The sequence below is a fragment of the Doryrhamphus excisus genome, chromosome 9 (assembly GCF_030265055.1).
Source record: "Doryrhamphus excisus isolate RoL2022-K1 chromosome 9, RoL_Dexc_1.0, whole genome shotgun sequence".
Taxonomy (NCBI): Eukaryota; Metazoa; Chordata; class Actinopteri; order Syngnathiformes; family Syngnathidae; genus Doryrhamphus; species Doryrhamphus excisus.
Genome location: NC_080474.1, coordinates 3,756,531 through 3,784,216, shown reverse-complemented (window position 1 = coordinate 3,784,216; position 27,686 = coordinate 3,756,531). Strand labels below are relative to the sequence as shown.

General features: G+C 39.0%; 1 protein-coding gene across 2 annotated transcripts; it reads right to left on the bottom strand.

The window, feature by feature from the left end:
• Positions 1-566: 566 nt before the first annotated feature.
• Positions 567-27,686, bottom strand: map3k20a (mitogen-activated protein kinase kinase kinase 20a). 2 transcript variants are annotated; one of them, XM_058082784.1, is made up of 20 exons: positions 27,347-27,476; positions 24,260-24,447; positions 22,746-22,833; positions 19,654-19,755; positions 19,365-19,430; positions 18,081-18,109; positions 17,736-17,873; positions 16,965-17,051; positions 15,847-15,921; positions 15,655-15,761; positions 13,783-13,918; positions 10,436-10,480; positions 10,334-10,364; positions 8,610-8,749; positions 8,452-8,514; positions 8,041-8,130; positions 4,020-4,136; positions 3,866-3,940; positions 2,489-2,639; positions 567-1,463 (listed from the first exon to the last, which is right to left on the bottom strand). In XM_058082784.1, the coding sequence occupies exons 2-20, from the start codon at positions 24,416-24,418 to the stop codon at positions 793-795; spliced, it is 2,370 nt and encodes a 789-aa protein (XP_057938767.1). In that variant the 5' UTR covers positions 24,419-24,447; positions 27,347-27,476; the 3' UTR covers positions 567-792. The 2 variants fall into 2 exon arrangements, with proteins under 2 accessions (XP_057938767.1, XP_057938766.1); XM_058082783.1 differs by lacking the exon at positions 27,347-27,476 and adding an exon at positions 27,506-27,686 and having other exon boundaries at positions 568-1,463.

The window sequence follows — 27,686 nt, the reverse complement described above, 5'->3', positions numbered from 1 at the left end:
TATTATTATCAGCTTTGCTCTTTATTTACCATTTTTGCTGTTGTTTTAGTTTTTTTATATATTCCAAATATTTGCACTTTCATTTTAAATAATCCTAGTTTTTTTTCTCCTTATTTATTCACATATTATGGCTTTTTACCAACCCTAATTTTCCAAAAACTACAACTTTGTTTTCTTTCTTATATTTGTCTTTTAAAAACAACTACTAAATTAACATTATTTTTTCTAATATTACAAATTTATTCTCAACTTTTTTGTTTTTTTTTTACTTTCATCTAATAAAATAACAGCTGTTTTTTCCATCTCCGCAGTTGCTTATTTTGTTTTATTTTCCTATAATGTTTATGCTTTTCTCCTAACTATAACTTTATTCCCTAAAGAGTTTATTCTTGTAAAAAAAAATGATACAACCTAATTTTTCAAATAACAACTTTATTAGTTTTTTTTTTTTTTATCATGTTATGACATCAAAAGAAATGTCTTTCTTTAATAATTGAACTTTATGCTACTGAAATGAGTTTATTCCTCTAAAACTAAAACATCTTTCCTCTTAATATTTTGACTTTATTTTTGTAAAATTACTGCTGAATTTTCCATTTTAATAAACACTCAACAGAAACAAGTCCCTTTAGGCATGTAGCAACTTTAATAAATATATATTCCGCGCACTATTTAAATTATCTATACAGCATCCACGTTAAAAAACAATTCATCCTAAAGCATTTTATGTGATTCTTTTACAATGATCAGTGCCTGTTTAAAATATTCTTTACATGGTACGAGGTGCTGGGATTAGGTTCTTCCCCCTGCCCCCCGCCCTCCACGCCCTCCTCTCCTCGGTCGACCTCTGTCCTGTCGCGGTAATCTTTTATGGCGCTCCACTTTAATCCAGCCGCCATCGGATCCTGATTTGGCCTCCTCCCTTTCCCCGTTGGAGAAGGATATACCCGGGATTGTAAGGGGGCGGTTCTGGGGTGCGGCGCCGGAGCTGCGTGCCCGCGGCCTTCCTGGCTGGTGAGGGCTTCTGTTGGTTTTATTGGGGCTGTGGCCTCCTCTTGCACCGCCCCTCCCGTGCCACCCCCTGCTGCCGAAAAACACCTCCCTGTTATACTCGTGCACCACGCTGGCACTCAGCGGCCGCTCCCTCTCCGACGTGCTCTCCGACGTGGTGCTGCACGGGCTGCTGCCCTTGGAGCCCAAATGGAGCGGCGACAGTTTAGCCGAGAGGCTAGCGGTCGGCGAGGAGCCGCGGCGCTCGTTCCACGGGGTCAGCCGGGCGCGGACGGGGGAACGCTGCACGGCTGCGGCGTAAGAAGACACTTGGCTTTCGTGCACAGACAGGAATTGAGGAAGAGTGCGGGCGTCCGAGGTGGTCGCCGCAGGGAACGGCGAGCCGCTGTGCTGCCTTTCCTGACTGAGGATTTGCTGAAGCCTCACACGGTGCATCCACGCCTCGTCCATGTCTGAAAAAAACACACAAACTCATCACCCACAGTAGTTGAATGTAATTTCATATTTTGAGACAATTTTCCCATTGAAAATTAATTTGGCGCCCCCTACTGGTGGAAAAATCAAAGTACAGTTTTGCAACCTGAATGTTGCTGGTTCAGTCCTCCATCTTTTCATTCATTCATTCATTTTCTACCGCTTTTTCCTCACGAGGGTCGTGGGGGTGCTGGAGCCTATCCCAGCTGTCTTCAGGCGAGAGGCGGGGTACACCCTGGACTGGTGGCCAGCCAATCACAGGGCACATATAGACAAACAACCATTCACACTCACATTCATACCTATGGACAATTTGGAGTGGCCAATTAACCTAGCACAGGGGTGGGCAAACTACGGCCCGGGGGCTACATCCGGCCCGCCAAGTGTTTGAATATGGCCCGCCCAATCTTTCAAAAGTATTTAATTTAAACTCAACATACAACCTGGCATCATGGCCTGAGCCAACCTTTTGATGGTTGTATCAATTTCGTTGTTTGACATGGTCTGTTGTTTACAAAGTGCTCCTGAAAAAAGAGACACAAGCACATAATAATAATAAAAATTAAAATAATTAATATTATATTATTATTATAACTATGATGATTATTATATTTATTACATGAATGCTAATTATTATATTAATTATATATAATAATATTGTTATATTTGAATATTTTACATAATAATAATATAATAATTATTATTTTAATTTTATTTTAATTATTATAATATTTTATTATTTTTTAAAATATTTAAATATAAATATAAAATAATAAATAATAATAGCAGATTGCATGACAATTTTACAGATACAAAATACCAGGTGGACTGTTACGTGTAAAATATATAGTCTGCCCCCCGGAAATTTTGTTATATCAATGCGGCCCGCGAGTCAAAAAGTTTGCCCACCCCTGACCTAGCATGTTTTGGGAATGTGGGAGGAAACCGGAGTACCGGGAGAAAACCCAGCATGCACGGGGAGATTCCCATTCCTGACAGTTACCGGAGTTGGATCTGCTCCTAGGGATGACGGCTGCATCGGCCGCTGCTGTTTCGATGACAAGCTCCACGGTTTTGATGTCATCCTGTCCGCCACTCGGACTCCACGTCATGCAGCAGCTGTGCCTCGTAGACTTTGGTGACCTCACGTTACTCTGTTGACAAACGCTACAGTTCAGTTTGGAGATGAACAGATGCACCTAAACGCAACAATCACAGACATCCTGCATGATACTGTCTGATATATGCATGATACTGTCTGATATACGCATGATATTGTCTCAAATATACACGTATTGTCTGATATCGTGCATGATACGGTCTGATATATGCATGATACTGTCTGATATCGTGCATGATATTGTCTGATATGTGCATGATAGAATCAGGAAAAAGTCAAAACAAACAAACAAACTCTCTGATATTGTGCACGATATTGTCCGATATATGCATGATACTGTCTGATATACGCGTGATACTGTCTGATATACGCATGACACTGTCTGATATACGCATGATACTGTCTGATAGACGCGTGATACTGTCTGATATACGCTTGATACTGTCTGATATACGCTTGATACTGTCTGATATACGCATGATACCGTCTGATATCATGCATGATACCGTCTGATATCATGCATGATACTGTCTGATATACGCATGATACTGTCTTATATACGCATGATACCATCTAATATATGCATGATATTGTGTGATGATATGCACGTATTGTCTGATATCGTGCATGATACGGTCTGATATATGCATGATACTGTCTGATATCATGCATGATACTGTCTGATATACGCATGATACCATCTAATATATGCATGATATTGTGTGATGATATGCACGTATTGTCTGATATCGTGCATGATACGGTCTGATATATGCATGATACTGTCTGATATTGTGCATGATATTGTCTGATATATGCATGATACTGTCTGATATCGTGCATGATATTGTCTGATATATGCATGATAGAATCAGCATGACATTCTCTGGTATCATGCATGATATTGTTTGATACGTGCATATTGTCGTGCATGAGATTGCATGATATTGTTTGACATTGTGTATGATATTGTGCATGATATTGTCTGATATTGTTCATTATATTGTCTGTCGTGACTCTGCATACGTGTTGCTTTGTATTTGGCTTTTGTGGCTATCTTTTCATTTATACAGTATCTATATATATATATATAATATACATATACGTGATATACATCAGCTTTAACTGTATACTTAACAAAATGTATTTCCCATGAAACCAATCAACCAATCAATGAGCTTTTCCAACTTGTGACAAGACAAGAAACATAAGTGGCGAAGCAAAGCTTTACAACACATGATTGACAGCCGTCATCTTCACCTCATAGCTGACGGTGTAGTCTACTCTCTGGTTGGCTTGGATTCCCACAATCCACTTGTCCATCACAAATGGCGGCTGCATGACAAGAACAAGAAGAGAGTGTGATGAACGCCATAAAACAGGTCAGCACTTTGGAGGTGAAGAAGCGGGAAACCTTGGTCATGCGCATGGGCTCCACATCCTGGCGGTTGGCGCTGAACATCACGTCCTTGATGTACGTGATGGCCACGTCGTCTCCGTCCAGCTCCAGGAACATCTTCCACTTGCAGTCCTTAGCGGGAAATACTTCTTGGTCAGCTTTTTTTAGTGCACTCCACCTTAACAAGTCATTCCACTCCCACACACCCACACACCCACACACCCACACACCCCTAAGTCCACTTTGCCTCAGGACAACTCCAGTGTGTGAAGCAACAGCACAACCTTGAGGGAGTTTCGTGGTTCTGACATGGATGCTTTTTAGGTGGGAGAGGAAATATCAGCTTCATTCTTTGCTTTCATATTTTTTTATGTTTTTTTAAATTTCAACTTTCTTCTTAATAAATATAATAAATAATATAATTATTATTGTCCTTATTTAGTTGAATTAGTTTTTCAGAATATTATGAATTTGGAAAAAAAAAATTTTTTAGTTAGTATCTAAAGTCTCTGTTACAAAAATGACATTATTTTTATAAAAAATATTAAAAGTTTATTCTAATTTATTTATAATAAAATTAAAAAAAATCGGTTCTTTTTTTATTCCTTGTAAATTATCTTTATTTTTTAGTTTTTTTTTAATTTAGACTTTATTCCCACACTACTTTGACTTTGATTTGTATGGCCATTTTATGTACTAAATATATAGAAAACAACTAAATTGATTAAACCGCAGGTGTTCAAAGTGTGGCCTGTGTGCCATTTGCAACACTCAGCTGTTTTTCTATTGGCCTACAGCACATTCTATAAATATAATTACAGAAACAGAAATGGAAATAAGCAGCAATTTCACAAAAATACAATGTAAATATAAAGAGAAAAAAGCTGTACTCTAATGAGAAAAAGTCATAATTTTAAGGGAATAATGTCATACATTTACAAGGAAAAATAATGTCATTTTAGTACCATAAAGTTAAAATATAGATGCAATATTGTGAGAAACAAAGAAAATAACCAATAAATAAATGTTTTGAAAATTAGATTGCAGAAAAAGTTGTAACATGACAGACGTAAAGTGAAAATATAATAATATATATATAATATTCCGGAAAAAAGAACATTTAAGTAGTCGGGAAAAACAGCAGTCATTTGAAAAGAATAAAATCCAAATATTCAGAGGAAAAAAAAGTCCTATTTTAATGAGAAAGTTGCAATTTTAAGTGAATAAACTGGTAATATTACGAGGAAAAATAACATAGTTTTAGTAACATGAAGTTTAAACATTAAAGAAAAAAAGGTCTTTTGTCTTTTCCAAGAATGTAATATTGTGAAAAACAAAAAAAACAACAAATAAAGTTGTAATTTTTGGAAAATTAGCATCAACAGTAACATTTTGTCTTGAACTATATAACATATGTTGTTAGTATATGATACTTATGCGATATCAAAGTGTCAAAGCTGCATCCTTTCATTTCACTAGGTGGCCCTCGCTGGGAAAACTTAATGACTGTTAAAACGCGAGTCCCAGTGTGACGCCGTTTGAGAACCCTTGTTCTAACATCTGCCAATGGCTTCACTGCCAATCACTCAAAAAGAGCCGTACAAAAGCCTGGACTCCTTCGTGGACGTCACATGTCCACGAGCGAGCATCAGCAGCTGTTAGATTGTCAGGGAAAAACTGCATAACAGCGTTATAATGTATGAATTACGTTATAACCGATACTGGAAATAGAGATACTAGTATTCCTGTCGTTCTGCTTCTTTTCTCCTTGATGAGACGCACATCAAATCCTCACCAGGAGGTCCAAACGTAAACAATGCATCAGGCTTTACCCCCAAGCAAGTAATGATGGCGCCCATCCCCAAACGCTCGCCATAAAGCTACAGGTCACCGCTTAACCACACAGGGTTCACGGCACGGGTCCATCCATTGTGCTGTGATCACAGGGAAGAACATCTGAGAAGAGGTGCTGACACACTCGTTCGAGGAGCCTCCACGCACGCTCTTAGAGCGTCCTCTGGGGGCCTGGACACGTCTGAAAAGGGGGACATTCGCCTCGGCCCCAGGACGATGGCACCGGGGCTCCCAGGTCGGCGCGAGTCTAATCACTCCGCTAGAAACAATGTCCCGTAATGATGCCTTGGACCCGAGTGCATCTAATGACAACTCATACATAATTCAGCACCTTTCACTTGGCTGCACGGTGATATCCTCATTAGCAGGGAACCCTCAGTGGCTGTCAGATGGTGGCCGCTCAATCGCAAGGCCCTCATTTTGTCTTTGACAAGTGCAGCTGCTTCCATGACATCGCCAGCAAAGAGGGGCGAAGAAGGGGGGGGGGGGCTGAAATGCAGTGCGGGTTTGTTTTATTTAGTGCGAAAAAAAAAAAACTTGCAGTTTGTAAAAACAAGGCTGACACGGAACCTGACACCAGGCAGGGGAAAATAATTAGCTCTCATTTTCTCAGCCTCCTGTTTCCTTCTCCCTGCTGTGTTTTCGACCCACTAAACCACCACATGTCAGAAGAAATGGGAGGCAATTAGCGGGCTCGTTTCAGCCCTGCCGAACACACTGAAAGAGGACTATTTATGACGGGACAATGAACAGCTGAAAGATTAAATAACGTTTTCCTTTTAAAAAGAAAACGACTTCTGGCTAAATGGGCTATTTTTGATTAAATTCAAACGGCAAGTGGAGAGCCAGCCTTTTCTGCGCGCACAAAAGGCTGCCAGTGAGTGGAGCTGGATACATCCCACAATGACATGTTTATTTGCCTGCTTTTATACCTGGATAGTCATGCCTCTAATGGTCAGCGCACCCGCCGTCATTACCAATACTCGGCACCCAAAGCCATATTCACGCTTCCATTGCCGTAAAATACACCTTCCATATCGGGTGTCCAAACTTTTTTCCAGCGAGGGCAAAAAAATGAGTGAGTGAATGAAAGGGAAAACGAAAGGATGCAACTTTGCCACTTTGATATTTTGTAAAGCAACAAAACTGCATCTCAGCTTTGTCATATTGGTGAAAAAGCTTTGCCATTTGTCATAATATTAAAACTTAAAAAATAATTATAATATTTATACACGAGGCTGCTATAAGGGGATTATTTTTCCGCAATATTGTGAGTTGATTGTCATGATTTTTTTCCCATTACTTACTTTTTAATTTAAATTATTTCAACATTCTTCATGTAAATTTTGTTCTCATAATATTATGACATTATTCCTATAATATTATTGCTATTTCTCTCTTTGTTTCTCATAATATTCCGACTTTCTTTTATATATATATTCTTTAATATTTATTTAATATTTCAGTTCTATGCAATTAAAATGACTCATAATATTACAACCATATTCTTCTAAAATTGCAGCTTTTTTCTCAGTAAAATACAGTGTTCCCTCGTTTATCCCAGAAGATAGGTTCCCAAAATAGCTTGCAATAAATGAAATCTGTGAAGTAGTTATTATATATATATATTTTTTTAGACCTATTATGCAAATTTTTGGGATCTGTATTGAGTTGTGGACTCCTATAGAGCAGCTACACACAATAACCAGCACCGAAAGCTTTCTAATTCTTCCAGAATCTGCACCTATTCAGCTGTATTTCCTTGGCTTTCCAAAACAGTTTGCTTTAATTTACTCCACCCACGGCCCACCTCTGGGTACGCCCAGTCCGCTGTGATTGGTCAGGTACATAAACACTGAGACGAGGTGGGGCTGCACACGTATTCAATTCTCACATGAGTATACAACACCCCTACTGGTAGCAGTAGGAAATACAATTATAGACACATCCAACAGATAACCCATAGATCCATCTAATACACCACAAGAAGGCAGAACACAATGCATGTTCATATGCTGTTACCAAATCAGCGAAACAGCAAATCTGCGAAAAGTGAACCACGATAGAACGAGGGAACACCGTACTGCTTTTATCTCTTAATGCTGCTAAATAACAGGAAGGCGGTGTCGGAATGTCGGAATATCCGAACAGCGATATTGATCACCTCCAGTGATGAACTTACTGATCTGCCTGTCCCTGGCTTCCAGTGGTACCCAAACACCAGTTCCAGTTTGACACTTTTGATGCTTTCCACCTCATTTTCAAGAACATCCTGGAATGAAAAGGACAAATAGAAATCATAATAATAATCATAAATGCTGTCCGTTATGAAGATTTGAATGCTGACTTTTGACTGGTTTGGATTGACACCATCAATAATGTCTGCTATATAAGACCACGCCTCTTTGCCAAGACCCTTAATAAAGAATCCATCATATTTATTTGACCATCAGCATGATCATCCACCATAGCAATTTTGAGGTCAAAGAGTGTGTGAGTCACAGGAAGAAAAGCTCAGACTCAATGCCTATAACCCAAATATAAAACAAACTGACATTTTTTTAGGTTGTAGAGGAAAGTTGGCACATTCTACCTTGAGCAGCGGTGGGAAGTGGACCAGGTTGAGGTAATCGTTGGTCAGCTTTTCAATTTCACTCTGCCAAAGAGGAAAGGTCCCATAAATCCCAGAAACAAAAAGCATAAATGCACCAAGGGTGTGTATTTTGTCAATGTTTAGCCCCTTAGCCTTGCCTTCAGGTGCATGATGTGGCCTTTGGACTTGATGCCCATTTCCCGCATGTCATACTCTGAGAGCAGTAGGAGCCTCTTTCCTGTGATGTGATTGTCCCGAAACAGGTCGGCGTACAGCTGCATTTCGCATGCGCTCCCCTCTGTAGGAGAAAAGCACCCATTTGAAATGCAAGCATCAAATGTAAAGAAGACTCTTCCACTGTTAACTGTTAACCATCCCGTACGTCTAACAAAAAAAAGACGTTTTATTCGTTTTTCTGCTGCTTTACACATAGATCTACAACATGAGAGATGGCGCTACCTCTTCCAAACTTTGGACATGTTTAAATGAAGACTCGATCAGTGTGACCCATACAATTCAGATTTATTGGCCGATTAAATTTTCACATTTTCAATAAAAAAAAAGACTAGATACCTGATTTTGGTTAAGGTTGAAAATTTATGCGAAATATTTTTCTCCAAAAAAAGATTTTTACTATATGGCACCTCTTGTCATGTTGTTAATACACTGCATGATGGATTTTTATCATAAAACGTCCTTGTTAGCATACTATTAGCATGCTAATACATGAAGTCAGCTCTGTCGCTCGTCTGTAATGTCTCTGTAATTCTTTGTTAACTAACACAGTTATGGCAAATGTTGCAACAATATTAACTAGGGCTATCAAATGTTAAACATTTTAATCAGATTAATCACAAATTTCTAAAACTAAATAATCACGATTAATCATTACCAACTATGTATGAAATATGTTCATTTTTACTGTATTTAATGAATGGAAAGATAAATGATGATATATATTTGTATGTGTCCAAATAAACTGAATATGTCAATCAAGCTATTTGTCTAAAACTAGTCTCTTTAATAGTAGTAGAACATTTGAACCATCTGGATATCGCGTCATTATGAGCAATGAGGGGTTGTGTTCATAGACATCACGTCATTAAAGGTAAATTACATTTTTCCAGTGTAATTTCCAGCATACTTAAATGTAGCCAGTTGTACAACTGAATGAACCCTTGAGGCACCATTTTGTTTCAAGAAAACATTCAATTTTGATATGCATTCAATCATTCATTTTCTATGATGGGGGGTGCTGGAGCCTATCCCAGCTGTCTTCAGGCGAAAGGCGGGGTACACCCTGGACTGGTGGCCAGCCAATCACAGGGCACATATAGACAAACAACCATTCACACTCACATTCATACCTATGGACAATTTGGAGTCGCCAATTAACCTAGCATGTTTTTGGAATTTGGGAGGAAATCGGAGTACCGGGAGAAAACCCACGCGTGCACATGCAGACTCCACACAGAGATGGCCGAGGGTGGAATTGAACTGGGGTCTCCTAGCTGTGAGGTCTGTGTCAATTTTGATATTACCGTTTGAAAAGGTTGTATCTTGAAAATGGTTCGAGATAAGAAAAAAATCACCATTCATTTATTCATTTTCTTATCTTCATATAGGGTCGCGGGGGTGCTGGAGCCTATCCCAGCTGTCTTCGGGCTAGAGGCGGGGTACACTATGGAAGTTTGTGATGGGAGTAAATTCCCAGTCGCTCACATGTCCATATTATGATGTCACCACGCTCAGAAATGGTCAGATCCCAGATCCATAGCCAGCACGCTCATCAAAATGTCTGATGCCCTTGTCTTCCGCATCTCTTGACTGAATGGTTCAACGGCAGTACGGCGGAATAGCCCCTTAAAGTGAAAGTACCAACCTGCATCGAATATTTGCTGCATCCAGAAGTACTGTGAAGAACAATAGTCAAGGTTAGTCTCACATAAAAGTAAAAGAGCAATGACGTGCAGGAGACACTGACCACGTGCTCCTCTGTCCACGTGTAGATATCCAAGGTGGGCAGGAGCTGCATGGACACAAAAAGACAAAGACTGTTAGAACAATAGCATGTGTATGGATACGCGTAACGCATATGGAAATATTACCAACATTGACTTTTTTCTGACATTTCCATTGCTTTTATTGTGCTGTGCAATGAATATGTCTGGCCTCTAATGGTCTCCATCAAACTCAAACGTCCATCTGCCTGATCTGTTTGAATGATAAATCGTTTATCGCTCATTAAGTGTAATCACGCAGAAACGGGAGAGGCCAAATAAAGACTCCGTGTGATCGGCGGGAGAATGGCGTGTAATGACGGAAATAATGCCGTGCAAGATTGGAGGAAAGACGACTAACCGAGGGAGTAATCTGCATTCTGTGGCTCCTTCAGATTAAGAGCTGAATGTCGTACATTTTAACGCAGCTCGGCGTCTCGTAAAAGCCACTGAACACCGCCGCCGTTTCCCGCCTCCTCCATGCTGCGCTTTGGAAGCGAACACAGTCGGGTTTGGTTACGCCACTTTTCAACAAATGGAGTGTAGAATCTGCACAATTTGTTGTTGTTTTTTTTTAAATCAGAGCCCATGTGGACTCATTGCATGATGGGAACTTGCAGTGGTGTGAAAAAGTGTTTGCCTGATGTTGAAATTTTATTTTAACGTCATAATCAAACTAAATAACGTTTTTTTGTTGTTGTTTTTTTTTTACAAAACTAGATTGGGAAAAATGTCCGATGTCCGTAAACCGAGGCAAAATTCAGGAACACATTTTCCACATAAACCAAAAAGCACACTAACCAAGGTTCCGCTGTTATCTTAGTAAGGGGGTAAACTTATACTAATACTTACTTTCCCCACTGTATTATAACTTCTCGTAAGACAAATTGATTGATCCACAAGACGATGCTAATTTGAGATGCCGGTGTTCATTCCATCACAAGCAAACATCTGGAGGTAAACATATACAGTAAACCTCGGATATATCGGACTCGGATATATCGGAAATTCGCTCACAACGGACAGATAAAAAAGAACCGATTTTTCTGTAATGCATTTCCAATAAAAATTAATTGCATATATCGGATTTTTTATAACAGATTTCACCTATTTCGGACAAAATCTCCAGTCCCGTTCCAATGCATTTCCATTAAATTTCCCTCGCATATATCGGATGGCCGCATCGTGGCGCTCCGATTCGCCGAATCGTGACAGGCCGCTATACGACGTCATTTGCAGCGTTGCCTGCGCGTCCAGGTACATTGGAAACATAGTCAAGGAAGTGCCTTTTTATAACGGATAAAATCCGATTTACGCATATACCGGATATAAATCCGATATATGCGTAAAACGGACATTTTCCGGTATACGCATATAACGGATTTCGCTTATATCGGACAAAACCAGTGGGAACAATTGAATCCGATATATCCAAGGTTTACTGTAGTACAAAACAGCAGCAAATGTGCGATAACATTCTAATGATTAATATGTCAAATTATATCTGGCCTTATGATTAAGTACTTGGTAGAAGGTCTCTGGCTAGCTAAGTAAGCAAGAGGCTACCTTCAACAAGTGCACTCCACCACATTCAGAACAAATTGGCCAATCTTAATGTCAGCAAAATGTCACTTCATCATAAAAGCTTGGCCTTCTCCGAGAAAACTAGCTCTCGTGGCTTTTTCTTCACAGCATGGCGCTACATATCAAGTACTTCAAACATACAGGAAATCACTTCTATAATGCCCAACTCGACAGAGACATAGTTTCTAGGATAAATGCTTCTGTTTCTAAATGTAGTCAAGAACTAAAGTATTAGTATTATCAACCCTGTATTAGCAGAGATCCCAGCGAATCACACCAGATTTTTAATTCAGTGTCATCAGAGCCCCTTCAAGCATCTCATGTCTTTGCCAGGGCCGGCAGCCAGAACGACTTAGCTCTTTCAATCACTCGTCAGTAAAGATCAATAGGAAACAGCTACTATTTTGCTCCATCGTATGCCTTGCATAATCAGCCATGATGCCATAATAAAGGATGCTGTCAGGGAGGGGAAAAAAAAAACATGAAAAGCAAAACAAATACTATGTTTAGACATACAAATGAACTTTCACTTGTTTTATGTCACAAACAAGACTGAGCCGCCTGTGAGCGCTTTTAGAAGGGGGCGGGGCTCACAGCTGTCAAGTAGTCAAGTCAAGTAGTGTGACTTTTGAGGTCAGTCTACCACGGCAGAGATCATCACAGGTTGTCATCAGACAAAAAAAAAAAGCACTTCAAGTAAGATGTCCATCATTTATTTGTCATTTCTATTACCTTTCTGGTCTAAAATAACACTCCGGGAGTGATAGGATTACAGGAAGCCACGTTAGAAATCTCTATGTCCTTGTGGCGGCCCATTCAAGTGATGTAAAGTAGTCCCTCGTTTATTGTGATTAATGGCAAGTATTCTTTATTTACAAATAGAATATTATATTATAGTTTTACAGCATAGAAAACCTGTTGGAAACACATGTGGCACATTCTAAAAATATAATTTCACAAGAATACTACAAAAAAAGAGCAAAAATTGTTGTAATTTGAGAGTAATTTTACATGAATAAAGTAAAAATAATAAAAAAAAAGTTAAAATCTAACAATAAAAAAATCATAATTTCATGACAATCATGTCATCATATTATTATGAGATTAAAATGATGAGAAAAATAACAATTTATTTTAGTAGCATTAAGTTAAACATGCTTTTTAAAGTCACAATATTATGAGAAACAAACAAAACTAAACAAAGTAAAAAAAAAAGTAGGAATATTATGGGAATAAACTCAAAATATTATGGGAGTAAAATAGTAATATTACAAGAAGAAAATTTTAAAAGATTATGTAAGTGGTAAATTTAAATATTTGAAAAGTTAAAAAAACTGCAAAAATGGGGAAACAGAGCAAAGACTGAACTTGGTACTAATATTAATATTATTGTTAATATATTAATAATACAAAATTTTCACCTATACCACAAAGCTGAGATGCATTTTTGTATTTACATAATATCAGCGTGGCTCATTTTTGAGTTTATCGGTGTAAAGTGTTGGGATACCCCTGCAATAGATCATCCACATACGTACACACACTTTATTCTGTGCGCTTATTAAAAATAAGTAATTTTTAAAATAAAATATAATAATAAAAATAATTTCCTTGAGGATGGATACGCCATCCTAGTTGCTCATTGCTTTCCATTTACTTTCTTCCGCGCATTTGCCGGCTCTGTTCCTGTATTTCTCTAAAGGCAACGAGAAGTCGTTGCAGAGAGCGAGCTGAATGAGCAACCTACCGGGCTGTTGGATTGTTCGATGAGTTTGCGCTCCCACATCTTCAGACGGCGCTCTCTCTCCTTCAGCTCCTGCTCTTTGCTGCTCAAGTCCCGCTCCAGCTTCTTCAGCCTGTCCAACGTGGCTTCAATCTCACACCTGCAGCAAACACCAAGAACTATCACCCTACGTCTCACAAATGCATGCAATTAGCAGGTTGACTTGGCGTTATTGCTATGATGTCATTATTCTTCAGAATTATTGGGGAACCCTAGAAATTAATTCAGAAAATTCCTAATAAAATATTTTTGTAATTTCTGCTGTATAAACTGCTACTAATCTACTACTAATCATGTACATATTGTGCCACTCAATGTAACGCGTCGTGTCTGAATCTTGGTGTCTTACAAAAAACACTAAACTCATCACACGGCAACTTAACACTCAAAAAGGTCTACCTAACAAATACACAAACATGTACCAATATGGCTGCATGGCGAACGAGTGGTTAGCACGCAGACCTCACAGCTAGGAGACCCGAGTTCAATTCCACCCTCGGCCATCTCTGTGTGGAGTTTGCATGTTCTCCCCGTGCATGCGTGGGTTTTCTCCGGGTACTCCGGTTTCCTCCCACATTCCAAAAACATGCTAGGTTAATTGGCGACTCCAAATTGTCCATAGGTATGAATGTGAGTGTGAATGGTTGTTTGTCTATATGTGCCCTGTGATTGGCTGGCCACCAGTCCAGGGTGTACCCCGCCTCTCGCCCCAAGACAGCTGGGATAGGCTCCAGCACCCCGCAACCCTCGTGAGGATAAGCGGTAGAAAATGAATGAACGTACCAATATGAAAAAAGAACTACATTTTAAAGTTTTCCCATCATGCATTGCACTCATTGGTGCCTGCTGGGGCACTGCAATGATGCCTGGCTCCATTTGGGCCCCTATGGCTGCCTCTGGTGCACCATCCATCCATTCATCCATTCTCTATTCCGCTTGTCCCCTAATGAAATGCTTTGCTCAGGCGCAAACGTTCTCATTTTCAACTCATGTTAGTACTTGTTTGTATATTTGCCAGGTACACCTTCTGTGCTGTATGATGAGTTTAGTGTTCTTTGTAAGATGACACTGTGAGTCAGACTTATATTGAGTACTGAACTCCTGTCATGTCCATTCGCCATCTCCTTTCCATGTCAAACAATTTTTTGCTTAACTTGTCCAATAACTTTGCCTTTCACGTTCAACAGTGACTCGTCTTCTCGGTCCTCATCTTCAAGCCTTTCTGCAGTGCAGACTGAACATGTTTTCTTGAATCTTAAATGTAAATCTCCCAACTTTCACCAAACACTGTCGGAAGGGAATACAAACACTGGCTGGTGGACCTAACTAGAAGAACCTGTCGGACTTGGGCACACATGACCTGTCCCCAGTTTCAACACCGGCCTCACCTGTGCGGCGGACACGTTGGCGCCAGCGCGCCTTGTGAAGAAGCAGCCACGCGGCGCCATCCCCGCCGAGGGGCTGATGCAGAATAAAGTAGCAGCTGAGACTCAGGCTGTGTGTCGAACATCAACTGAACCTCCAGCTGCTCATACAGCCCAATTAAACACTTCTACTTGAAAAAGATGGTGATTATTTTTCGGGCCTTATGGTTAAAGAGAGGAAATATATCCAGATGGAGGATTCTTTCTGGGTTTTTATGCCTTTATGTCGCCATCAGTCAAGTCATTAAAGATCTATATGAAGCGTCTCCACTTCTTTTTTGTATTTCCCGACCCCCGTCAGTCACATTTCCACATCATTCTCTGCAAACAGTTGCACATTTCCTTTAGGCTGAGGGCGCATATTGACTTGTAAATACATTTAGTTGGCCTGCAGAATGCCTCATTACTTTACCTCCATTCAGACTTGTTGTGGAGAAAAGAGTTGCACTGTTGAGGGAGTTGGCTGTCGTTCGACATGGACTCCAGCGTCGACAGGATCTGCTTGAACGTTGGCCTCCCCTGAATCGAACACAACAACTTTGGTGGCGTGCCGTGCGGACGCGTTGTTGGCCTCGATGGCAGTTGAAGGAGTTGCAGAACTCACTTTTGGATTGGTGCTCCAGCAGTCCCTCATCAGCTCTGCGAAGCTGGCAGGGCAGCCGCTGGGAATAGTTAGCCTCTAAAACACACAAATATACATGTTTCCATTGGTAGGTAGATACTTCATTCATTTATCATTTTAAAAGAATTTTAGTTCATTATCAGTCACTTTAATTATCTATTAATGTATATTTTATTCAGTAATTATGTAGTAATTTAGTAAGAATTACACCTTTTTCATCATTAAGTTGTAAAAATAAGCCCTCACTGCTTAATCAAATGTGATCCCACATAAGATCTGTATCAAATGTTCTACAAATACATATATCATAGACAACCACAATGTATCCCACTGGGCATCTTTCGATAGTCCATGATAATGTTTTTATTTCATCAAAACAATCGCACTCAATTTGAAGGTCTGTAATCATAGACTTGATTCACTCTATGTAGGCTACACTAGGGGTATCCAAAGTGCAGGCCAGGGGCCATTTGTTGCCCGCAGCTGTTTTTGTGTTGACCTGTGGCTAACAAAAATATCATTTTATAATATAAATATAAGTATTTCTAAATATTAAAAAAATACAACAGCAAACAAGGAAAAGTCAGCAGTCATTTTACAAGTTAAAATATGAAGAAAAAAAGGTTAAAATCTAAAGAGAAAAAGTCATACTTTTACGAGAATAACAATGTATTATTATGAAAAAAAATAAAGTTGAAGCATTATTTTTTTAAGTCATAACATTATGAAAAACAAACAAAAGATACAGGTGTCATTTTGATAAAATTAGTTTTGGGAAACGTTAAAAGATTATGGTAATAAAGTCAAAATATTATGGAAATAAATTCATACAATTACAAGAAGAAAATGTAAAAATACTCTTAACATTTTAAAAAACACATCAAAAAAGAGCAAAGTTGATACTAATAACTTTGAACTTGAAAAAGCTGAGACGCAGGTTTTTTCTTCCAAAACATCAAAGTGGCCCTTGCATTCTTTAATTTTCCACTATGTGGCGTACACCCAAGTGGATAGCAACAAGAGGTAGAAATGAATAGCAACCCGCACTTGTCCTGACTCATCCATGGACATGTTTACAGGTAAATGTGTGCTGGAAATACCTCTTCTTTCTCCACAACAAGCCAAGCCACTTGTAAGCCTTCCAGGCCTTTGAATGGGACCTCACGAGTCAGCATTTCCCACAGCACCTGTGACACAAGCAGCACACAAACATTCAATGGCTTTACAATTACACATTTACGTTATGCATATACTGTATACAGGATACAGTGGAGATTTTCTCATAAAAATGTATAAATATGTGATAATATAAGCAAAATGTAAAGCACACATGTACTGTTAAAAACTGTTCTGGAGCTAAATGTATTGTAATCATTACAACAGTCATTTTTATTGCAACTGTTGATCCAAAATTGGAGGATAATGACAACATCAAGCTAGCAAGAGGATTTGGACATTGAGGAGCGAACCGTGTAAAAAAAAAAAAAAAAAAAAAAACGGCATATCACGGTGCCAGAAGCAGGGCTCTACTGTAGTACTATACAGTACTACTACAGAGTACTACTTTCTGTGCGCCTTCAAAGATCAGTCAAAATTGTGTCTGTGATAGTTAATATGCATTTTTTATGTATTTATCTGAATTTTAATTAATGACAAAATTAAACATTTTATATATTTTTATTTAATATATATTATTTTATTTTATTTATTTTACATACAAATAAATCATACTAAGTGTAGTTGCAACATCAAGTATGTTCCCGCACAAACGTTGTAAAAGACGTTTAAAAACTGCTGCATATGCAAGAGATTTCAAAAACCCATCACGCGTCGGACTCATGACTTCCCCAACTGCGGTTGCCGCCACTCACCACGGCGAAAGAGAAGGTGTCGCAAGTCTCAGACACGGGCAGACTCTGGATGACCTCGGGCGCCATCCACGGAAAGGTGCCCACTAAAGACATGCGGGTGGTGTGGTTCAGAAACTTGGAGGCCCCAAAATCACAGATCTGAGAAGACAACCACATTCAACATCAGCCATGCTTGTTGAAGAAGTACTCTTACTAGTAAACGTGCCAAGTTGATCACTGCCCCCTTGTGTCCATTTACTGTTCGTGCAGTACATACAAGACAGCGGCACTCTTGCACACTCCTCAGGTTTTGCACATGTCAGGGAGAAAGTATGGTTTCATATTTGTAGACAAAACTCCACCTACCTTGAGGACTTTCTCTGCCGTTATAACAACTGAAAGACAAATCACATTTGTTCTGTGTGAAGTGACAAAGCATTGACGTCCACGAATACAAATGAATGTACTGTATAAACAGGACACTGTCATCCCACGCCACATCCCTTCTTCCTCTTTTTAAACACATATGAACTCATAAATCATACTGTTCCATGGTTGAAAAATGGCTGAATGAAATAAAATACAAATACTGCACAAGGATTTCATCAAAATAGTTAATTTAGTATTCTACATAACTCACTCTGTCACAGGCTTTTTACCTCACAACTACCACAATAATAACAATATAATAGAATAATAACTAGTTAATTCATTAATTGGTGGGGGCGACACGGCGGTCGAGCGCAGACCTCACAGCTAGGAGACCAGGGTTCAATTCCACCCTCGGCCATCTCTGTGTGGAGTTTGCATGTTCTCCCCGTTCCTCACACATCCCAAAAACATGCTAGGTTAATTAGCGACTCCAAATTGTCTATAGTAGGTATGAATGTGAGTGTGAATGGTTGTTTGTCTATATGTGCCCTGTGATTGGCTGGCCACCAGTCCAGGATGTACCCCGCCTCTCGCCCAAAGACAGCTGGGATAGGCTCCAGCACCCCCCCCGCGACCCTCGTGAGGAAAAAGCGGTAGAAAATGAATGAATGAATGAATAATTAATTGGTTCCAGACCCTGTCGTGTAGAATTCAATATTTAAATAATCTAATATTTCCGTTGTTATGCCATAGAAAACCTGTTTATGATCTTCTAAATACAGTTTTTACCATAATAATCACCTTTTGGATTACCCAATATAGTAGCAATAAACCAGGGCTTATTTTCTGTCATGCCCCCCACGAGGGAGAGCCATTTTTTCGCACCCTATACCCTGATTATTATTATTTGAAATACAAGAGAGACTGCTAATATCTATTCATGTATCTGTACTGTACAGACTGAACTTGAAAGTGAAACCAGGCAAATGCAACAAAATGGAGAGCACACCCAGACAAATGGAATGTTGACTACTATAAATGTGTACATGTTGGCAGGTCTGCACTAAAATGTAAGCCTCCCGCTACACTTTTTGAGTAGCATTGATATAAACGGAGAAAATCAGACTTATTAGACATAGTTAAGATTTTTATGCTTGAAAATGCTTAATTCGGGCCATGAATAAGTACAACTATGTATATACTGTATGTTATACTAATAATTAGTGATGTTCCGATCAGGGTTTGGACACTGGGTATTAGTAGTTGAGGTTTAGTTACCATTCCTCGACTTCAGGTCTCTGTGGATCACTTTCACAGGTGCCTCCGCGTGTAAATAGTGCATTCCTGACGAGAAAAAAAAATCAAGTTTAATCCCTAAATATGCTTGACAAGCTTCATAAACCCATTTCAAGTATGACATGTATAGCTACTCACCACTAATTAATGAAATGTCATATTTTACTATCACACATTTAAAAATATGAATTATTGAATGATCCACATTCCGTAAATGAGATGTATTTTCTGTTATGAAACTGAAAAAATGTTTGGACCAAACTGGTCTCACCTCTGGCGATCTCTTTGGCCCAGGTCATAATGTGGCCCATGTCCATTTCTTCACTGTCCGCACAGGAAAGGTAGTCGTACAGTGATCCGTCGCTGGCGTATTCTAACCAGGAAACACATCAACACTCATTCATACACAGAAGAGTTTCAACAGAAATAAAACACACTCAAACGCTGCTTGATTTGGCATTTGACATGTGAGAAGATTCATAAATCAATGAATACATTCTTGGTGGACAAGATATATCATATATCATATATGAGCTAGGTAGCTGTAGGGTTGTTACATAAGGCTTATTCCTAATTACAGTCTAGTTACATAAGACTTATTGGCTCAATACAGGACGGTTGGCAACCCGACAACAACACAAAGAAAGCTAAGACGCATATGTTTTCTGCCAATATCTTAGCGTATGCTGAACTACACTGGATTGCTTGTAGCATAGGGTGTCCAACGTGTGGCCCGGGGGCCACTTGTGCCTCGCAGTTTTTTGTTATTGGCCAGCAGCGCACTCTAAACATAGAATTTACCAAGAAAAGCAAAAATTGAAAAATTTGCAATAATTTTATGACTAGGATAAAGTCAAAATATTAAGAAAAAAAGTTGCCATATTACAAAAATAAACGTGTAATATTATGAGGGAAATGTCATTTTACTAGCATAAAGTGGAAAAAAAAATTATTTAAAGTCGTAATAACAACAAAACAAAATAAAGCTGTACCTTTTGGAAAATTAGGTTGAGTTATAATACAAAAATAATTTAAAAAAAAGAAAAAAGCTGTAATTTTATGTGAATGAAGTCAAAATATTAACAGAAAAAAATTCACAATTTTATGGCAATAAACTTATTAAACAAATTATGGCAATTCAGCAGTAGCAGAGAGTTGCAATATTAAGAAATAAGTAAGTTTTTGTAAATTAAATTAAATTAAATTAAATTAAATTATGTAATTTTGTAATCAAACCTAACAAAATGACACCATAATAGTTGAAAATAGAAAATTTGCTTTGGGAAAAGCCCAAATATTACGAGAAAAATAAAAATGTCTTTTTACTTTTTACTTTTTTAACAAAATAGCTTGGGGGAAAAGTGTAATATTATGGGAACAAAGTCAAAATATTCAGAGAAGAACATTTCAGAAGATTTTACTAAGAAATTCTAAATATTATACAGTATATTATATATGAATATCTTCAGTTTTCTTTTTTCTTTCCAAAGGTTAAAGCTGCCACTCCGTCCTCGGCGATGGCGTCCAGCTTGGGATGTATTTGCGTTGGTGTCTGACTGGTGGGTGTCCGTGTTTATGCAAGGCAGAATCTAATTAGCAAAATGTTTATTGAGTATCCTTGCTCATTTCCTGTGTTGACACGGTGCAGCCGCTTTTGGAGAGGCTGGCATACAGCGCTCTGTGTTTATTGCTTCCATTCAGCTAAAGAATATTAGCTACCGATTCTTTTCGGTGTGACGTGTTTGGCAAGGCTGTTGTTTGAAAAGCAGGAGTTGATTTTGTACCACACGCGTCACAGTGGTATTATCTACGGAATGTGCGTGAAGGTGCAAAGTGCAAGCTCATGCAGGTGTGGGCTTGTTCACTTTTGGCCTTCTAATGTTAGCTAATGTAAGATTTAGACAACGTGTACCGGTATAGTATTGTGCTCCCCAAAATGTCTCCCAATTTCGAGTTGGGCCAACGTTCTTTGGTCAAACTCTGCCCCCCCAAGTTCATTTTTTGCCATAATTAGTCGATGATTTCACATGTGTGGCAATGTGCATGACTCGGCAAAAGTGTTGCTTGAGCCCACTTCCTGTTTGGTAGCTTTCTACTTCCATTGCCGTTGCCTTGGTAGGAATTTTGAGCGGGAAAGGGGCAACGGTTTGTCAACAAAAGGACCATGACTTGCTCATTTGTGACTAACTAAGGATTGACAAATTGCTGAAAAATAAATAAGGGACACCTTATTTTTTTATTTTCGTGAAAAATATTTGGTCTTTATTCTCATAATATTTAAACTTTTTCAGCAACATAATTTTCCAAATATTACAACTTTATTTTCTTTGGTTTGTTTATCATAATATTATAGCTATTTTCTTTAATATTTCTGACTAAAAGGACATTTTTTTACGGATAATGTTATGAGATTATGGTCATAAAATGTGGAGTTTTTTTCCTGCAGGAATGCGGCTTTTATCTTTTAATATTTTGACTTTATTCTAGTCAAATGACAGCTGGTTTTCCCCATTTCTGCTGTTGTTTCTTTAAAAAAGTGTTTCCAACTGTTTCAACTTTCATTTTGTAAATTTTCATCCCGTATTGGACTTTAGATCTTATATTTATCTATATGTGCCCTGTGATTGGCTGGCCACCAGTCCAGGGTGTACCCCGACTCTCGCCCGAAGACAGCTGGGATAGGCTCCAGCACCCCCCGCAACCCTTGTGAGGATAAGCGGTAGAAAATGAATGAATGAATAATTATACCTTTGAACACCATTAGAGCCCTCTAGACCTGAAATAACACCCCTATAGTCATATAATTCCATATAATGAAAAAATGGTCCAAAAAATGTTGCCAATAATATAAATTATCATCAATAATTTGTGGGACAATTATCGTTCCGCAAAATCTGTTATCATGACAAACTTACCAATAACATAAAACCGCCATGGACACCCCTCCTATAACTACTTGAGACTCCATCTGCTGTATATACAGTATATAAATATACTGTATATACAACAAGTAACACTTGTGGAACATAATGAATATAATGCACCACAGGCACTCAAAATAAACAATAATAATTTATACAAATGTGTAAGCCACAAGGTATGCTGGGTAAACTCATGTTGGACTCCTGTTGCCTAAGTCAGATGCGATAATGAGGTGTGTTACCTTAAGGGCGCTGACTCGTCAATAAATTCATCAATAATGGCATTAATGGATAGATGCAGTTTATCTAGATGTGCACAGGAAAAAGCATCCTTCCCAAGTCTTATGCTACTATTACCATGGCAACCAGGCAAAACATTTCTCTATGTTGTATTCAGGATATTGTTCATGTATGCAGCTGTCCATAATGGCCAAAAACCTACCGGTAACGATTCCATAGTTGGGAGCCTCAACAATGGCGCCATAAAACTGGATAATGTTGCGGTGGCTGAGGACGCTGAGGATTTCAGCCTGGGAGGGGCACACACACAAAAGGGACAGGAAGTGGTTTTTATTGAGAAGGGAGAAGTACCAATGCACTAATGTGCAGTTATGAGGGTATTCGGTGAACAATGTGTGTCAGAAATGTCAGGAGAATGTAGGATGTTAGCGGAAAAACACGACAAACTACAAACTACTACTACAAACATACACACACTAAATGATCACATTTTTATTTGACTTCACTTAATTAAGTTTAAGAGTTTAAGAATTAAGAATTAAGTTTAATTAAAATTAAGTAAACAGTCCGGGGGAGGGCAGAATCAGAAAAAAAGGTAATGTACTGTAAGTGTAAGTTTACAAGAATAAAATCAATATTAGGAAAAAAAAATCGTATTGTAACAAGAAAAAAGATAACTACCTAATTGTGCGTGTAAAGTGTTAATTAATATGTACTGTACCTGTCTTTATTAAAAAAAGAAATCTGAAAATGTAAGTACATTTCACAGCCATTCATTAAAGCGTTTTATAAGGGACTATAAAAATAAAAATAAAAATAAAAATAAAAATAAAAATAAAAATAAAAATAAAAATAAAAATAAAAATAAAAATAAAAATAAAAATAAAAATAAAAATAAAAATAAAAATAAAAATAAAAATAAAAATAAAAATAAAAATAAAAATAAAAATAAAAATAAAAATAAAAATATAAATAAAAATAAAAATAAATGCATTAACCAATTTGCTACCAAAGATTTATTTATCTGCTACGTTCTTTTGCGCTAGAGGCAAAAAGAGGTGATGATGCAACTCCACAATAGAAGATGCAAATGCATGCACACACACACACCGTTCAGATCCAAATGGGAAAATTGTAACTAGTTCATTGTATTATATTTATTCTTTTCATGTAAAAAAAAAAAAAGAGTTTTTGTTTTCTATGCCTCCTATCCTCACTAGGGTCTGCTGGAGCCTATCCCAGCTGTCTTTGGGTGAGAGGCGGGGTACACCCTGGACTGGTGGCCAGCCAATCACAGGGCACATATAGACAAACAACCATTCACACTCACATTCATACCTATGGACGATTTGGAGTCGCCTATGGCTACAGACATTGTTTGTATTATATAACATATTTGAATGACATTTTTGATTGCCTATTTGCGACCTGCCCTGAATGGAGCCCTGCTCAGTACACTGTCAGAGGCTAACAAATGTTTTGTCTCAAGACAAATTAGTGTGCAAGGGGAAAGGAGCTTCAGGGCCACTTGTGCCAAATAAGCTTTCTTTTGCCACAGGCTTCTCATGGTGGGGGAGTTTAATGACCATGAGCGACGTGCGCACAAGTCGCACCACATCCTACTAAATGGGCTCGCAATTAAAGTGATTACTATCGTGACAATTAAAAAAAAAAAAAAGTACATGGAAAAAAGCGGGGGGCAATTATGACTCCCACCTCGTTCTCAATCTTGAGCAGCTTTTTCACCGCCACCTCTTTGTCCCGGGAAATCCATCTGGCCCTGTACACGCTTCCGAAGCTGCCGCCGCCGCAGTTCTCGAAGAAGTGGATGTCATCAAACTTGATTTGCACAAAGGAGCCGCTCTGAGACGACATCTCATTCTGACACTCGGCGCCGACGCTGCCTGCAAAGTCACAAGGACGGAGGGTGGGAATTACGCTTCACATGTGTGTTTACCTCGCCTTTATTGTGTCAAACTCAAAAAATCTAACTCATCTAACTGAAAATCTAACATGGCAGTAAACCACCACAACGTACTGCACTTCCTCCTTTATAATGGGTAACTGGTTCCAAACATCCATCCATGCTGCTTATCCTCACGAAGGCGGGAGTCTGGACTGGTCGCCAACCAATCGCAGGGCATACAGTCAAACAACCATTCACACTCACATTCATAATGTTGAAGGAAACCCGGAGAAAACTGGTTCCAAACTGGTTCCAACCATTCAACGTTAATAAATAGAAGATTTTTATTTTTTTTAGTTAATGCATTAAAAACCTGTGTATAACTTTCTAAATACACCTTTTAACATTATTAGAGCCCTGCAGACATGAAATAGCACCCCTAGAGTCACTTTTACACTGCTATTATTCTTTGTTTACACCACATTGCAGCTGTTATGCTGCAAGAGACCCGAGACGGTTGCTAGCTAGCAAGCTACTGAGCTAACCAATTAGCCTTGAATTTATTTCTTCTAAACTGAAGAAGCCAAAAACATCCAAACAGAGTGGCAGAGCTTTTTTTTCCACCCTATCCATATGTGGGACATGCCATGGCTGATTACATGACTTCATGCAGTGTTAAGGTAATGTAATGTAAGCTAATGTCGCCATATTTTCTAGTCCAGAACACTACTTTTTACTTGTATTTCAATATATTTTGAGTAATAATAGACCATAGCCTACCACGAAAAAGCTATCATTTATTCATGAATTTGACTGTATGTCCAGTGATGGGCTGGAAACCAGTCCAGGGTGTGCCCCGCCTCTCGCCAGGCATCATCTGGGATAGGCTCCAGCTCACACATGATCATACGGAGGACAAGTGGTATAGAAAATGTACATCCATGGCATATACAGTACACACCAATCAACAAACTGCAGTATATGGAGCATAGCGCCACCTTCCTCCAACACTGCAAACCTAACGGCACAACATAAAACAGCAGACGATGATGATGATGGCATGCTTTTTGTTTGTGGATAAAGCAGCTTGTTAAAAAAAAAGATGAATTGCAATTGTAATGGTGAAAAGAATGATTCCATCATTAAAGCAAAGTGTAGCTCAGTTATTAGTCCCGTGTAGGTTCCCCCTCATTTGCAGCTGAGCCATTATGCCTTTTAAAAGGCTGTTACCTTGCTCGTCATTCAGATTGCTATCCACCCCGGCGGGATGGGCCTCAATTGTCGCAGAGGGGAGCCATTGCTTTGCCGCCATTAATGTGCATTCACGCTACACTCAGCCTTAGCGGGAAGCTGCTCCGCGGGCCCGGCCCCCCTGCATTGTCCGTCCACTCAAGCGGGGTCACTCTGGGGCGGCGCCACAGCGCCACTCATTCTTTATGACTCCCGCTTAACAGCAAACACATCATACTGCAGTAATTAATCTGTCCTTACGTACACTCACCAGCCACTTCATTAGGCACACCTGCACAACCGCAGGAGATCTGATGCAAGAGCTGGATCATACTGTACTTTCTCGTGCTTATTTTGGGGGCACGCAGCTGTTTACAGTAAGAAGGGTAAAATATGAAGTCCTTTTACAAGAATAAGCTGTAATAATAATAATAAAAGCTGTCATTTTATGAGAATAATTCAGTTGTACAGTATATATCCTGTGTATATCAATGCTCTTATATCAACCGATATCAGCTCAAAAGTCAAAATATTAAAAAAAGGACCTCTTGTGCTAATTTTTCAGCCCTTTGTATTGAGTTGTGGACTCCTATAGAGCAGCTACACACAATAACAGCGCGGAAAGCTTTCTAGATCTTCCAGAATCTGCACCCATTCAGCTGTATTTTGTTGGATTTCATGCTTCCCACGAAAACAGTCTGCTTTAATATATTCCACCCGTGGCCCTCCTCCAGGCACGCCCACTCCGCTGTGGTTGGTCACACTAAGAAGGACTTCCGGTTTGTTAGCTAGCTCGCTAGCTACCGAACCCAACTATATAAGAGTTGATAAATGGTATTGGAGTTGATAATAAACGCAGATTTATCTTTTTAAAATGTGCACTTTTAACATACAGTCATATGTGTTAGATGCCGAATCCAATCCGGAAGTCCGGAAGACAGTCCAAAGTCTCAATGGTAAGTAGCCTTAGCATTTTAGTGTGTAATGTGTTTTGTGGGACTACCAGTGTGTACCAATGGTGGGAAACCTTACCTGTATGCACACTCTATAATGCAACACAGACAAGTGTCAAGGTCAGAAAAGTGGGAAAAGCACAATAGGTTCCCTTTAGAAGAAAAAGGTTCTATTCTAACAATAAAATAGTATACATTTTATGAGAATAGTCTCATAACATCAGGAGGATAAATAAGCCGTTTTGGGAGTGACTTAGACCCCATAAAAAGGACTTTTTGTTTGAAATGTTTTCTTTAAAATATTGGAGTTACAAAAACACTTAATTTAAGTCTTGAGGTACTGTAGATGAGCCATTCATGACCGCTAAGAGCAGGAAATTGCAGTACAATAGAGTATGTACACAACACAACACCGCCGCCATATTTGGATTGTCACGTGACCACCTAGCATGCACAGTATGGATGCCTATGGGCGGTATTTTCTGACACAGCTACTGTATTCAATGGCTACTTAAGCTAACTAAGTAAACTAAGTGTGTCTGTAACTGGTCACCAACCAACCAAATAACTTCGGGATACTCATGAAGAAGAAGAATATTTCCAGTACATTGAGTCATGTTAAACGCGGGAAGCAATCAATATTTGCACCAACATGACAGCTAGCAGCAGCAAAGGGAAAAACTCTTGCAGTGAATAAGCATAATATTGACTTACCAGTAACAGAACTAGCATTGTATCTGCTCACTGTTTAGCAAAGCAACAGCGAACATTTGTAATAAATCAGTGTCACTCCCAGCTAAACAGGCTTTGATGAAAGGAGCATAGAATAGGATGCCCTGCCCTGACACATAAATGTTGACTTGGGGTACATACCGCATGCATGGACTTTGTTGTGTTTGTGGCTTCAAAGCAGCTCGTCGTTGACGGAGCACACTGGCAGCAAACAAACCGGGAAAAGAAAGTGTTCCGGGAAATGCTGCGTGTATTTCCACGCTCTCTGCTGTGGTTTTACTGGTTGCACAACTTCTTCCATCCGCTTGTCATAAGTTGAAGG